The sequence below is a fragment of the Pteropus vampyrus genome, unplaced genomic scaffold (genome assembly GCF_000151845.1).
Source record: "Pteropus vampyrus isolate Shadow unplaced genomic scaffold, Pvam_2.0 Scaffold1, whole genome shotgun sequence".
Lineage (NCBI taxonomy): Eukaryota > Metazoa > Chordata > Mammalia > Chiroptera > Pteropodidae > Pteropus > Pteropus vampyrus.
The window spans coordinates 17,644,928-17,661,609 of record NW_011888782.1 but is presented as its reverse complement, the minus strand read 5'-3'; the positions used below and the strand labels follow the sequence as shown (position 1 = coordinate 17,661,609).

General features: G+C 34.2%; 1 protein-coding gene across 1 annotated transcript in view; it reads right to left on the bottom strand.

Annotated features, from left to right (window-relative positions):
• The window catches only part of PDCD6IP (programmed cell death 6 interacting protein), a 54,067-nt gene that overhangs the window by 24,621 nt on the left and 12,764 nt on the right, over positions 1–16,682 (bottom strand). The window contains exons 4-10 of the mRNA XM_011363479.2: positions 12,095–12,222; positions 9,847–10,000; positions 8,260–8,360; positions 5,884–6,000; positions 3,187–3,409; positions 2,066–2,189; positions 90–267 (exon numbers count right to left, since the gene is read on the bottom strand). Of these exons, the coding sequence (XP_011361781.1) occupies positions 90–267; positions 2,066–2,189; positions 3,187–3,409; positions 5,884–6,000; positions 8,260–8,360; positions 9,847–10,000; positions 12,095–12,222 (1,025 nt within the window). The remainder of the gene's footprint in view (positions 1–89; positions 268–2,065; positions 2,190–3,186; positions 3,410–5,883; positions 6,001–8,259; positions 8,361–9,846; positions 10,001–12,094; positions 12,223–16,682) is intronic.

The window sequence follows — 16,682 nt, the reverse complement described above, 5'->3', positions numbered from 1 at the left end:
CCAACTGGAGAAAGCTTCCAGTCCTAATCCCTGATGGACAACAGGCGTCCAAATGCTTTTATCTGAAAAGCAAATCTCTTAAAACATACCTCATCTAGGATTTCTCTATTCCTTTGTAGCAGTTCAGGTAGCTCTTTGATCAACTGATCAACAGTCTGGATGCCTCCCTGTTCAATCACAGATGTGGATTTAGTCAATATAGACTGAGGTACAGTATCTCCAGATACATCTTCAATTGCTGCTGGAAGATTAAGGGAAGCTAACACCCTGAAAAAATGAAATACTATGTCATCTAGAGGTTTAAACCACCTTTGAAACATTAATCTCCTGTATCCGAATCAACAGCAAAGAAGTTAGCACCCCAAAAGTGTATAAGCCCTAAGAACAGAAAAATAAAGCAAAGAAAAAGGAAAAAACAGAAAGTGAATGATTGATAAAAACAAAACTCTTAAAGAACTAAGTTCACAGTTTAGAATTAAAAGCCAAAAAGCCATAAATATACATTAAAATATAATAAATACCTTTGGCTCACAATTCAAACTTAACTCCTTTCAGTCTAAGTAAATAAAAGTCAAAAAGTCTGCCTTAAAAAATGCAATCTTTTTATTATACTCCTGATTGTTATACTGTCACTGATAAATCAGAAATACATAAAAGTTATAATTTGATACCATCTAGGCAAAACATCAAGAGAACATAGTTGATCTAAGTATTAATTACAGAATCTTCATCTGTTTGTGACACAGTAACAATTATTCTATTATTTCATTTATATAATAAAGGGGATGTTAAACTTATGTTGCTTTCTTGCTAGAAAAAGAAAATGAGGTCAATATCCATGTATTCATCAAAATTAAAAATATGAAAAAGCAAACCAGATCAAGAGAAAATATTCTCAATTACACATATATGGCAAAGGACTTGCCTCTAAAATATGCAAAGAGTTCTTCAAAGATTAAGAAGAAAAAAATTCAATTTTTAAAAATGAGCAAGAGATTTCAACAGACACTTTACAAAAGATATATGAATGGCTAATAATAAGCATATGAAGAGTTGTTCAACATTACTGTTAATCTGGGGAATGCAAATTAAACATATACTAACCACATAACTCAGCAATTCTAATCCTAGGTATTTACCCAAGAGAAATAAAACATGTCAACACAAAGATTTGTACATGAATGTTCATAGCAACTGAAATGTCTAACGACAGGTAAAAGAATAAAAAAACTGCTATTTGACCATAAAATTGAATACTTCCCAGTAATAAAAAGTATCAAACTGATACGCACAACATACGAACCTCAAAAACATTATGCTAAGTGCAAGACACCCAACACATTTTGACTATATACTGTACATGATTGTACATGCTTAAGTACTGCATACTATAGCAATACTACACTGTACTGTGTAATATACCTACTCACGTGTTATAATGATTAAATATACATTAAATTGTATAAAAAGTAAATTAACCTATAGTGATAGGGAGCACATCGGTAGTGGCTGTAGGCCAGGGGAAGAAAAACTGTGAAGGGAAAGCGGCATGAGGGAGTATTTTAGGGTGATGGAAATGTTCTCTGTCTTGATCATGGTGGTGGTGGATGCATGGGTATTCATGTTTATCAACAGAACTGAACTATATACTTAGAATGGGTGTATTTTATTGTATGAAAATTATACTTAAGATTTTTTAAAAACCAATGAATCCACCAGAAACAAAACAGGTTCAGAATACTAAATGTACCGTGTATCTTAATTTAAAAAGTTCATTTCTACTTCTCATGTGCCTCAAATAACTATTCTCTAAAATGCAAATCAATGGTCAAATATTTTCATTGTTTCAGTAATTTTCTTCCAACTATAATATATTTGTTAGGGCTTAATTAGTGTCCCCAAGAAATGTGTGTATGCATGTGTGTCTACATTTGCTATTTCACATATCTTTGACACTCAGCTCCAAGATCAGAAAGTAAAATGTTCATAAACTACTAAATTAAAGAACAAAGAGAAACACATTAGAACTTTAGAGTTAAATTTATGAAAGGTAACCTCTACCTACCCATTTGCCAAAGTGGTGGCTTCTCTCATTTGAGCAATTGATCTGTTAACTAAATCAGCTTTCCTCTGATTATAGGCAGCCAAAGACTGCTGCACTGACACAGGAACCATCTTCTCAAACAGATCTATAATTAGGAAAGGAAATTCAACAAAACTATAAACTTGACTTGGAAAATGACTTCATATTTCCTTTTCAATATTTATATAGAAAGTCTACAAATACTTAAAACCAAAACACTACTGAAAGTACAATGAAGAGAGTTTTTAAATAGTTATACTCGTGGACAATGAAAATGAGAGCTTTTTCTCTGAACTTAAATTTCTTAACATTTTGATGTATCTGTCATTGAGTTTAAGGGCTCTTTGGTAAAGATGAGTTAAACATAAGAAAACACTATTCAATTGCTGATTAAACTTACTGGGCTACAGTGCCATGGTTCGATGTCTAGTTCTACTACTTCCCAACTACATAACCTTGGGCAAATAAATTACTTAACCACCCGTACATCAGTATCCTCATCAGTCAAGTGGGGATAGTAACAGTACCTATCTCATGGGGTTGTTGTGAGAAATAAATGAGCTAATATTTGTAAAGTGCTTAAAAGAGTCTTAGGCACATGGTAAACACTTTGTGCTTGCTAAATAGAAATGAGTTAAATAATCACCCTTTCCCAGTAACTTAGAATATTATCCTTGAAATTTCAGCTACAGGTTCATACATTGTTTATATCTACAATATCCAAGGATATTAAAATATATATTTATCTAACCATGACTCCACACGTTTACGTCATAGTTATGTATGTTTCTTTTTAATGGCAAAATATTAAATAACATAACAAATATTAACATAAGTACTTGTTTAAAGTCTTTGTCATTACTCAAACATAGTTTTAAGTTTTCTGACTATGTACACTTTACATATACTTTATCATCTACTTTCCATCTTAAAATTTCACTGTAGATACAACACAATTTTTATTCTCATATTCATTTTGAACATGAATGCAAATTATGTTCAAAGCACATTGATATCAACTGTGTAGTTTTGGCTACAAAAAAAAAAACAGATTACACTGGAAAAAAGAATAAGATTAAAGTGTATCTAAATACTTGACATACCAGTGAATTTTTGGCTGATGGGCACATTAACTGGGGTAGATTTCACAAGTGTGGCTTTACCAATAGAGTCTAGATCTTTGAGGTCTGGAACTCGATCATGATATATGAAGTCATTATCCTTCTTTGCTGCAGTAAGGGCACGGCTGATTTTGTCAGAAAAATCCTTCACGTTGACATATTCATCATAGCGAGATGCCACTGTTTTAATCAATTCTGCTGCATGCTAAAAAAGAAAATGTTTAAAAAAATGTTTTCTTCTCAACCAAACATACTAGCATTGTTTTTTTTAATCTTAAATTTGAGGATTTGCATTTCCAGCAGTGTGGTCAACAGAATAACCCAGAAATTCTTCCATCACACCCCAAAAATGAAGACTAATATAGCAAATATCCCTTTAAACACGTATGAATTCCCAAGAAAGTAAAAAAAAAAAATCCATGGGCCGATAAGTATATACAGACACTGAGGAAGGCTGGGTGTCTCTCCATTGCTTTATTAAAATGAAAAGAGCAATGTTGTTACATGAGAAAAGCAAGATGTACAACATACTTCCCTCTTATATAAGAACAGGAAGAGTTAAGAATGTTCTTTGTTTGTATGTGTATTCAGGTGTATATATTTGCTTACATATCAAAGAAAAATGACCCTGAAAAGATTAAAGAAGAAACTGATGGAAATTACCTATAAGGCAATGGGAAAAAAGAATGGAAGAAACAGTATAGAAAGGAAAAGGCAGAGAGACGGGTTGAAATGTATACTTTTATATATACTTATGTTTCCCAGTTTTTATTTTGAAAATTTTCCAGTACACAGAAAATTTAAGAAACAGAACAATGAGTAACAACAGACCCTCTACTTAGTTTCAACAATTGTTAACATTATGCCATATTTGCTTTCTCTCTTTCCCATATATACACATACATGTTTCTGGTTTGGGATTTGTTTTTGTTTTTTTTTGTAAGACCATCTGAAACTAAAATTCAGACGTCATGACCCTTCATCCCTAAATAACTCAGCATATATCTCCTAATAAGGACAACCTCTGTAATATCAACAAGCTACTATCATGACTAAGAAAACAAACAATATTTTCACAAAATCAGTTTTACCACCTTACTGTGTCACTCAATGAGTTAACTAAATCTCTGACATGTACTCATTCTAGAGTAACATTTTTATACATACATATTTTTAGGTCTTTTTGATAATTGTACTCTGGCTTCAGTGATTCCACCAAGATGATCAAGTGGACATAACTTCTGTAGCCAAATGAACTGCATTGTCCCAGAAGCGCACCTCATGAGCTTTATAAGCCCAGGTACAGTTTTTCTTGGCCCCCAGAAGTGAATTCCAAGCAGCAATTATAACTTTGCTGCTATTTTACCTATTGTTTTCATTTTCCTGACTCTGATTTTTTTTCTGGTTTGCTCATAACTAATAAGTGTTTTCCCATTGCTGACAACAATGACTGGAAAGTCATTTTACTACTGAGTGAGAGACTACAGAGAGTATGATTCGTTGGTCATCTTTTTTGGTCTGTTTACCTATTTCTAATCAGTTTCTAAGTCAAGTAAAAAAAATTTCATGCCTACTGCAAAGAATAGCCCTTTGAGATATGAATCAGCATTTATGTTCTGAGTAAACTTTTAACCTATGAGTAAAGCTGTAAAACTGAAGCTACAAACCCTTATGTATCCTCTCATTGTGTGAGTCTGAAGTAGTTTCCTTTTTCCAGAATGGATTTTTAAAATTACAGTAAAATTTCCAAAGGAGCTCTTCTTCTCTGACTGATGTATAGAGACCAAATAAGGGCCTGCTTGAATCTAATAGTCTTGGAATTCTCAGAAAATTAAGAAACTAATACTTTAAATAAACTAGCCTAAAAAAATCTTTCCTACAGAAACCTCTTTCTCAGAAGCATTTCCATATGAGAATAGAAGTTACTGTAATCAAAGTGAATCCCTAGACAAAAGAGGAATGTTTGATAATCTGGGATTTGTTTAAAAAAAAAAAAAAGTATGCTTTTCTCTGATTTTTGTCAGTGTGGGGTATAAGTATACCTTTTATTTTTCATGAAACCTAGGCTTCTTTTCTCATGAGTTTCAAACTAATTAATCCGAACTTCCTAAATGATACTTGCATAGTATCTTCTAATATCTAATCCATATTTAAAATTCCTTAACAGTTCTCTTGCTATCCTCTGCTTACCAAGGCTCAAAATACAAACAACTCATATAAATAGCCCTTGCCTCTGCCACAAAGTTGACCTAGATGTCACCGAAGTTTATGACAACACCAATGCCTATAGTACAGAAGTTACTCTGCTGTTTACAGATGTATTTATATTACCACTGTCCTCAAACTGTGGACTTAAATGCTGCAATTTAGACCAAGGCTAGACCACAAATTAAGAAGTATACATCCTTTCTGGAGCCTATTAATTTAGAATATTTTATATTAAAATAAAGGTGGGTAAATAAAAGAGAACTAAATGAACACTTTGTGTGAATTTTTTAAATAAAATATGACACTTCAAAAAGCACACAGTAAGTAAAGCCTAAAGATAAAAGCAATCACTTGTTTCCGCTGATACAGGCAACAAGTGGGAAAGATTTTCATAAGCAAACTTGGGAAATTCACTGAGGAAAAAATAAATGGAGATCCAAGTTACTTAATATTTATTCCTAAGAGACTCACCTGTAACCTTGCAATCTCTTCTCCAAATTTCTTTTGCTGTTTTGCCAGGATAGACTGGTGGTACTCAGCATTGGCCTGCATGATACAGTGCTTGGCAGCCAAGACAGGGAACACCTCCTGGAAATAAAAATACTGACCAGGGGAGAGTCCAACCACACAAACCACCACAGACAACATGGGATGCAGGAAGAAAAAGGAAAAGGAGACAGAAATTAGAATTACCCAATTAATTATTTAGAGGTAGGTTAGTCATTAGGTGTCAACAGAGAAGACCATATAATTTTGCATGGATTGAATTCAATAATTTCAAATTTTTTCTTCCAATTAAAATTAAGGTTAAAAAAAAAAAAAACTATTAGATGAAGCCAATTAAAATTTTTATAATGCTCTTTAATCGAGCCATGAAGTCAACATTTTGTTTACAGAGAAGAAAGGAAAGCATGCATTAGAAAGAGAAGTAGAATGGACATTCACAGAGGAATATCAAGCACAGGGTTTAGAAGCTTTCTTATGAGCCCTTACCCAGCCCTTAGTTAACTAAACCACCATTACTCACATACACTAATGAAATTGCTCTATAGCTGTTTCATCATGTTTAAAAGACAAAAGACAGTAAAGTAAGTTCCCAGTTATATTCATAGCCTGACTTTTTAATAAAGATGACTTTTAGCCATATAAAAGTTTAGTATCGTATAAAAACTAACATTTCATTATCATATACTCAAAAACACATAGCAAACAGACAAATACACTAAGTTAATGACTAATACGATTCAGTGTTATTTTGCCCTAATCGGTTTGGAAAAAAATTCCAGTCAAAATTAATTTTAAAAGATGCAAAAACATAAACCAGAAAAGCAGTTATATGGGTAGAGGCTCTTCCAAAATGTCAAATCCTAGCCTGTAACCTCACTGTTTTTAGAAAGTACATGTCATATAAAATCCAAGAAATATACTAGACAATCATTGTCCAGATTAAAAAAAGAGAGAGAAAATCAAAAACTAAATTAATACCTGTGTGCTTTCCTACCTCCCAGTAAATAATATCCTAGCTTCCTGGATCACTACTTGCAGATACTGCAGTTTTATAACTAGAACATGAAAATATCTTATGAGCTTTATGAGAAAAAAGGTAAAAATAAGACATCTAAATCTCAAAATGCACTCATTCCAGTTCTCAAGGTAAGACTGGAGCAACTTGGTACTTAAACAGGAGATTTTCAAGGAATACCAGAAATGCTGCAGAGGTAGTTTCCAAGTCTGTGGAGGTGACATTCTTCTCTCCATGACAGGAATGAACTAATGTCCCAACAGGATGTAACGGTACACTGTGCAGCTGAACATGAGGTCTTTCAGATGAAAAAATGGTGAGAGGAGATCCCAAGTCTCTTTTTTTTTAAGAGTAACACCATTAATACCCAAAGGTCTTGGCAAATTTCAACTGATCTCTTGGTGTATTTTAAGTCTCCAGGAATCTTCACATTAATTCTTTATTGTTCATTTTCTGACTAAACTAATGTGTACTGTTGATGTACTTACATGTTTTACTCCACCACAAAACTGTCTGCAATTTTATAATCTACAAAAATCCCTGAATGACTTACTAATCAATAAACTCTCCTAAAGAAGATCATGTTACAAATATCATAAACATACAGATGAAACTAATTCCTTGAAATTTCTGAAAGAGTAGCTGAACTATACTACATTTCAAGCTCTAAGTTTCCCTTTCTAACCATTCTAAATCTACTTTAGTCTAATCATCTTTGTCATTTACAAATGATCATCATTTCAAATGCCACTCCAGAGAAGTTTACATTAAAACAATTAATACTTCCTGCGATATGTGGTTTAAAGATGGTTGTTTCCTTAGCTGTCCAATAGCAGCCCAATTTTCTATCCCTGTTGGCAAAACTTAATTCTAATAAAAGTACTGGAGGAATCTGTTTTCTTTTCCTTTTTTCTTTATGTCTGTTTTTGCGCTTTAAGACTCATCTTTAAGAAAACAGGACAATAATTAAAAGTGTGAATAATCAACATGCTCAAGTATTCATGCTTGTACCAAATCACCAATGATTCAGAACTATACAATGCCTCAATTTCATAAAATTATTGAAGACAGGTATTCATAATTTTCCAGAAAGAGACTTAGCTTGGAAAAACAAGTTTAGTAAAGAGCAAAGGCAAAGGCATCCCCTAAATATAAATTCTCATGCATCTTAAATAAAAAACTATTTCTATAAATATATTCTTCAAAGTCCTCTCCTAAAATTTTGAATATCTCTATGAAACATAATTTTCAACTTGCTTATATACAAAAATATCCAAATATTTCCACAAGCAAAATAACCAAGTGTATATAAAACAATAACTGACCTTGGGGAGAGTATCTTTATACTGACACTGTTTGAAAGCATCACCAAAATAATCTGCAGCCTGGTTAGCCAATTTGGCTATGATGGCATCTTTCATTTTATCTGGAATAAAATGTTAAATTGACCATTATAATTAAAATATAAAACAGTCTATCATGATGACTCAATATAGACACTGAGATCACAAGTTTGTACATTTATCTAAAAACATCCTTATTGATGGAATCAATTCATCTATATAAAACTTAATTATTCTATAGGAAATACAGAGTCAGAAAATAGTTTAGTGGTTGCCAGGAGTTAGGGGAAAAAGGATTTAGTCACTGTCAGTGGGTAATGAAGTTCCTTTTTGGAGTGAGATGATAATGTTCTAAAATTAGATAGTGGTGATGGCCACAAAACTCTGACTAAAGTAAAAACCAATGAAGTGTGTACTTTAAAAGGGTTTATTTTCTTGTATATGAATTCCATCAATAGATGTTATTTTGAAAGAAAAAATTATTACAGTTCATATTGCTTCCACAGGATGACTGCTCTTATTTTCAATTTCTCTGCATTTAAATATTCAGCCCACATTCCAATCTGTCATACTAATTTGCATGCCTTATAAGAATCGGCATTATTCCCGCATTCACAGGGCCAGGGCCTCTGTCTAGATGGCTCCTTCTTGTCTATAAGGTCTGGGTGAAATGAGACCTCCTCAAAGAAACTCTTTTTGACTAATGAATCTAAAATTAGCATGACCCCCCCCCACCCCCACATCCTGATCCACAGGTAGGCCATCAGCCATTATCACATAATCCATCTTATTTGATTTACAGCAATTATCACTCTATATAATTACCTTAGCTACTTAAGTTCTTGTTTATCATCTCTCCTACACTAAAATGTAAGCCTCCTAAAACAAGCAATCTTATTTGCTGATTCTATTTATCTAGAGGCAAGGACATTGACTGGAACACAGAAGGTACCCAATAAATATTTGCTGAATGAATGAATTTTTGACATCTTATAAACTTACATAAATACTACTCTATGGGGATGGCTCCATAGTGCAGTGGTTAGCACTTCTGCTTTACACACAGAAGGTCCTGGTTTTGCGCCCCAGGTGGAGTCACGGACCATACCCCAAGTGTGTCAGGCCCCCAAGGCCTGCCCGGCCCCTCAGCCCCATCCCCTCGAGTGTGCTGCGGGCACCAGATCCAAGGTGCATGCCATGAGCCTGTGGGAGGAGACGCCTCACCTTCAGAGATCCAGTTTTTAAAGGGAAATGGCAACATCTATAGGTCAAGGGTAGAAGGGTGGAGGGGGGCGAGGATTAAAGAGGGGGAAAAAAATACTAAAGTTCAGTGTCTGAGACTATAGCTAACTAGACACTTTACAAAAGACTTCAAAGACAGTTTACATTCTTAAATGTATACCAGTACCACTTTAAGTTCAGAAAAGGAAAGCTGAAAATTTTCAATAATCCATGTGTCAAGTTCAAAAAGGAAAGTTCTACACTGAACATGTTATAATCACCTTTTAATTTTAAAAGCCTATCACTTCTTTTCACAGGCAGCAAAATGGAGGACAAAATTAGAATTACCTCTTGTGGCTTTTAAAAAAAATACTTCTTGGGCCTGTGCCAGCATAATAAGACTGAGGGTCCCAACAGTATCTGGAGATATGTCCACAGTAGGCTCTCGATTTAAGGCAGATAAAACCGTCTCTTTAATATGTAAAAAGGCACCACTAGCAAACTAGAGGGGGGAAAAAAAGAATTTAAAATTTATAGGAACTCAGCATAACTCAATTTGCTACTGTTACACTCAAAATCGTTTCAAATGTTAACTCAATTGAACAGTCACTACATTTAAATTTTTACATCATGCGAAACAGACCTAAAACATCTGACCTACAAACAATAAGAGTATCTTTCTAAAACACTAAAGAGTAACATGAAATTTAACGAAAATTAAAAGTCAATTGCAACAACAACAAAAAAGTAAATTCATGGGACAAATTGATTAAGCTTAGTTTCAGGTATACATCCTCAAAACTAACATGAAAATAGAGGCAGGGATAAAACATTAAAATGTGTTTAGTACTGAAATGCTCTTACTTTAGTCCCAAATTCATCTCTCAAATAAACATGTCATACTTGAGGAAACCTCAGTACAATCCTCTGAAAAACACCATTATCATCCATTGCTAATGATTTCTATTTCAGAGCTCTTTGGTGAAAACGTTACCCATCAGATTTTTCTTCCCAATTATATTTTATCGAGGTAAGCACTAAAATAACTTTGCTTTTATCAAACGAATGGCACTGGGAAAAAGAAGTCAGTCAGAGATTAAAAGGTGTTATACACATAAGCTATACAGAGATAAACCAAGGTTAATTGTTTAAAGTGAACATCGTGTTTTCTGCAGTCATGAAGTACCCTAAAACTAGAGTACCTGTAGGGAGTGATCAGTTGACTCTGCTTAGTAAACTAACAGAATCACAGACTAGAACAGCAAAGAATCCAGTCTCTCATTCACAGATACTCCGGAACTGGAGGCCTGTAGTGGTTTAAGAACTTACACAGAGGCAGGTAGCTTCTTGGTGGCAAACAGCCTAGAGAAGGAACTAGGTCTTCTAATACCACCAGTACTCTTTCTGTAACACTAGATGACCTGCTATGAATCACAGAGGTGACTCACAGAATGAAATGTGTCCTCAATAACTCAGAATGCTCTCTGAGATCGCGCATGCCAATTAATTAAGTTACAGTTAACAGAAAACTAAATAAAATTTTACTTCATTATCATATTTTAAAATATTTGCCATTTACGGCCTGAAAAACAAAAGGTACATTACATACGCATGATGTCTGTCATCTGTATGGCAAGCCACAATTTGGAGCACATGGTTTGCTTAAAGTTCGTTTTCTTATCACAGTCCTAGAAGGGCATTCCTCACCTCTCCCCTAAACTTAAACAGTGAGAAAAATCAGATTCTACCTCTGAGCCAGGAAAGACAGACAGCAGAACCACTTGGAATTTCATTAAATTTGGAATCAGAACACTTGAAACCCCAATGGACCACTTTACTAACACTTCTGCCTTTAGTCTGCTTGTTTATAAAAAAAAGAATGACATGATATAACATGTATCACAGGTTTATCTGAGAGTTAAATAATGTACATGAAAACACTCTATAAATTAAAAGGCAATATAAAATATGAAAACATGACTACAGATATCACTTAACAATAACTATTTATTGTTCTTTAAAGTGAAACAAAAAAATAAAAGCTGAGTAAATAAAAAAAAAAACAATTGCCATAAAGTAATATGCCACACGATATGACAGTATCTAATATAAATTTAGCTAGCTTAAGAACATTACATATCTGACCACATTTAAATATCTGCCTCTTCACGAGTCTTAGAGTTAAACTTTTCTTGCCAAGAGGTCTTAATTTTTACGACCCTGGTAAAATTTTACATGTGTCTCATAAGAAAAAATATTTATGAAATTAATATACAAGTTTTTTTAATGATGTCATTTATTTAAAAGGGATTTACCAAGGATTTCATCTCACACATTTAATCATTTGTTCTCCTGACATTTATTGAGCCTTTATTATGTGCCAGGCACTGTGCTAGGTGCTGGGTTTAAAATGGTGAGGAAAAAGAGAGCTGGTTTATAGGTGCTTCAAAAATATGAATCAATTCATTTAAAAGGTATATTACTTTTCAAGAAAACATCTGTGTGTAAAGAAACATCTATAAACCTATATGCAAATTATTTTCAATTTAATCCAACTTAGTGTTGATCATTACATAGTAACTACTGTTCTGCATACCTGATAATGCTTAGCAGCGATTTTCAATCCTTCATCATTATCCAGGTTCTGTTCTGCTGCAATCTGGCTAGCTAAGGCTGCACAATTGAACAACACACAGCTCTTTTCATATCCTAAGCTTGCAAGAGCTGTAAAAAATTGAGAAGGAAAGATTTATCAGATTATTTCTTCTAAAGAAAATTAATGTTTCCAAAAGAAAGACTATGTATGACCTCTGCCCCAGTACTTCTCATAAAAACAAATTTCTAAACCTGTTTTCTCACCCATAATACTCTCCTGTATTTCTAGCTGCCCTGTCAGGCATTTAATTCCACAATAATATTCCTGTCATCTAAAATTCAAAAGATCAATATATTATTCTTTCCTTCCCTTTACATCTGACACTGTTACTAGGTTCAAAATGAAAAGTCATTCTCATGTCATTTCTCACTTAAATCCAAATACATTTGTTTCATTTTTCCATCACTTCTCTCAAAATTGTATCTTCTCACCATATTTAAAACAATTTCTCACTACTACAAACCTAAGCCAATGCCAGAACCTCCTAGGTGACCTTTCATGCCTCGCTCTCTATGCCAATACATCTCCCTCAGAAGGCAAGCAAATTATTTGCTTAAAATGCAACTCTGATCAAGAAATATACACCTCATATCTATTTGAAGAGCTACTATAAAAAAAAAAAGGCAGAAAATAACAATTGTTAGCAAGCACATGGAGAAATAGGAATTGTTGTACAATGCTAGGTGGGATTGTAAAATAGTGCAGCCAACAAAGGAAAGAGTATGGCAGTTCCTCAAAAAATTAGAAATAAAATTACCATATGATCCAATAATTTCACTTCTAAGTATCGTCCCAAAAGTGAAAGCAGGGTCTCCATGCAATATGTGTGCACCCTTGTTCATAGTATTATTCACAACAGCCAAAAGGTAGAAGAAACACAGAGTACAATTATGAACAGTTAAAATAAAATGTGATATATACAATGAAATATTATTCGGTCTTAAAAAGGAAGGAAATCCTATCACATGCTACCACACAGATGAACCTTGAGGACACTATGCTAAGTGAAATAAGCCAATCACAAAAAGACAAATACTATATGATTCCACTTATGCTGCATACCTCAAGTAGCCAAATTCACAGAAAAAAGAAGAAGAATGGTGGTCACCAGGGATGAGGGGAAAGGGCGCAAAGAGGAGCTGCTGTCAAAGGGAGCAGAGGCTCAGTCTCACGGGACCGAGAGGTCTGGAGATCTCTTTCGCTGCGATGTGAGCACACTCAACAGTGCTGGATGTAAAAGTGGCTAAGGTAATAAATTCTATGTTATCTACCTTTTCACCAAAAAAAAAAGACAAATTCAATCACAGTGATGAGTCAAGATCCTACATGATGTGCCAAGCATTGAGCACCATGCAAAATCAAAAGGTTCCTTAGAAAACAAAACACTGAACAAACCATCTAGAAGAATCAGAACTTTATGGCCACAGAGCAGTGCCCTAAAGTAATACCTTCCTTGCTATATCGTTTCAGTAGTCTCCCTCATAACAGTGGCCAGGTTTCAGCTTGCCTCCAACCCAGTTCTAGCCTCCTTGCGCTGAAGTGAAGCAGACATACACACCAGCTACTCTAACCTGCTTTTTGTAAAATAAATATATGAAAAATCTAGAATAACCAGGATGTGAAAGCCTACAACAAAATAAAGATCAAGGTCAACTGAAATATTGTGCCCAAAGTAAACAAAGATGATTCTGATAATAGAAAACATTTCAAAAATACTAATTAGCATACTCAAAGATAGTACATCAATAAAACAAGAACAGGATGTTATTTTAAAAAGAACAATCCATGAATAAGAAAAGACTCCTGGAAATTGTTTGCTAAAAGCTTTTCAAAAGAATGTTAAAAAATAATATCTAGGCAGCTCATAAAGTCAAAGAAATGAAAATGTAAGAGTTATGAGTAGCTCGGAACAGCCCACATCTAACTAAGCAGTCCAAAAAGAAGAAAAAAAAAAGTGAAGAACAAATTATCAAAGAAATATAAGGAAATTTTCCAGAGCAAAAGGGAGATATTACTCTTCAAACTGAAAGGGGCAACTATAATTGCCATATATAAGAAACAAAATGAAAACCAATTAGATCTTTTGAGATTTCTAAACACAAAGGATAAAAAGAAATTGTAAAGCTCTTCCCCCCAAAAAAGAAACACTTCACATACAAAAGAACAAAAATAAGACTTTTCATCAGTAACACTGGATAGTGAAAGGCAAAGAAACAATACCTTCAACTTCTGAAGAAAGATAATTCTAATTAATTCAACAAATATATATATTAAGGCCAGTATGGCTGGGAAAAAGAGCAGGGAACAATAAGCGTAGGCAAGCATGTCAGGGAGGTAAAAGAGGGAGAACTTATGCTGTCAAGCCTTTAGGTTTAACTCTGAATGTGGTAGGAAGTCAACAGAGAACAGAAAATCACTCAGCCCACACTATGGACAACAGACTGCAGGAAGCAACACTGGTGAAAGCAGGAGACTAAACTGCTGCAGTAAGGTGCTGAGAGGTGATGGTGGCTCTGAGGAAAATGTCAGCAATAAAGGTGCTAAGAGGTGGCTGGATTTGGAATACATTTTAAGAAAAATCGGCTAGGATTTGCTGGTAAATTAGCTGGATGTGGGGAACAAAGTCAAATAGTTTCAAGAATGACTCCAAAGTTTTTGACCTAAGCACTCAGGTGCCAGAATTTCAAACCAAATTCATGTGAGGGCAGAATGCTGACATTTTCAGAAAGAAGGGATTCACAAAGTTGACCTTTTCTCAGAAAGTTACTTAGGAAAATACTCCACCAAAAGAGGAAGACACAATATCCAGAAAACAATGGCTCTAACTAAGGGAGCAATAACAGTCCAGGATGCTAGTTATGCAGCATCTTTGGAGAGAACAGTCCAGAGTCAAGCAAGAAAACAGAAGATGCCATAAATAAGACTCTCGGGAAATGGGGGACTCTAGAGAAATACAAAGATTGAGAGTATCAAAAATCTAGCAAATATGATAAAAACACACAATGTGTATTGTGATGGAGCAACACATGCACACCACAGGGCAGTATAAGAAAGTCATGGCTAAATATGAAGCAACTAGTCTCACTATATGACAAAAAGTCAGTGAACTTCAAGGAAAATGAAATACAGCCCAAGTGACAGATAAGGGTAAACTTTTATATACAAGATATATAATCCCAGTCTATTATATTTCCCACAAACATTATCATACCAGGCCGGAGACAGTAATTTTATCTTGACATTTCTCATGTAAGAGAGATTTTGTGAAAAATTTTTTTCCTATAATTAAATATTTTTCCATTATGATTTCTTCTATCAAATCTAAACTTAAATCAGGTCTTTTAAAAAATATTCAATTCTCCTTGCTTTGAAAAGCCTTTTTACCTTAATATCCAATTCCTATGTTTACCTGTGCTCCTCTTTTTCATACTAAGCTTTTCAAAATGAAAATAGCTGGATTGTAAATAAGTTTTTCTAAAATTCAAAGAACTGTTTAAAAAAACAACAAAATAAAAGAAATTAAAACTCACCAATATCCTACACCTCCCAGTGTCACCCACTGATAATAATACAGTAGCTCTGACCTGTAACTGGCCTTGTATTCAATATTCTATGGACATAGCTTTGAATGTCAGATATATATTTACATTATCACTCTCAGTATTCTAAAATTACATAATATTCTAATGAATGAGCAGCCCATGCTTTATTTATGATATTATTGAAGGACATTTAATTCTCAATATTCGCTACTAGAAATGCCTTGATGAACTATCTCCTGCTTCATTGCTTTTTTTTGCTTCCCACTTTTTCCAGGAACTTGGTTCATCATTTAACTTATTTCACTTAAGTATTTCCTAGTTCTCCTGCCATCTGCTCCTTATTCTCAGTCTACAAATTTGCTTGTCACAATAGCACTAAAAATCCTTTCCTTGGCCTTGCCTCTCTCTCAGTATAATACTCCCTTTCTCGCCAAATCTTTACTACAATTTTTTCAAAATAAACAAGCCCCATTTGCTGTTTCCATTTCATCACTTCTGGTCCACCCCTCAACCTGATGCAATTTGGCGTCTTCGGCATGCCCCTAGTGAAACTTCTTTCATTGCCAAATCCTATGACTTCTCCAGCCTTACATGACTTGACCTCTGTCAATAACATTCCAAACTGGATGAACATCAATCGCCTAGAGATATCTGCAAAGATACTAATTCCAGTGCCTTGCCTTGAAATTTCCTATCACACTTGACATTCTGTAACTTAGATAACAGACATATCTTTAACATTTCCCCAGGTAATTCTAATGTGCACCCAGGTTCAGGAACCACTGGACTACATGCTCTTTGAAACTTTTCTGGTATTCAATTCCATGTCTCTATTTTCCCCTGGTTCCTCTGAGATCTCAAAGCTTTTTCTCAGCCTCATTCCCAGAAATCTCTTCCACTATTTCCCCTGAATGTTATATTCTCTAGCTCTAGCTTTCACACTTTTCCTAATCTATACTCTACTAGAGAGGATAAATTAATTATCA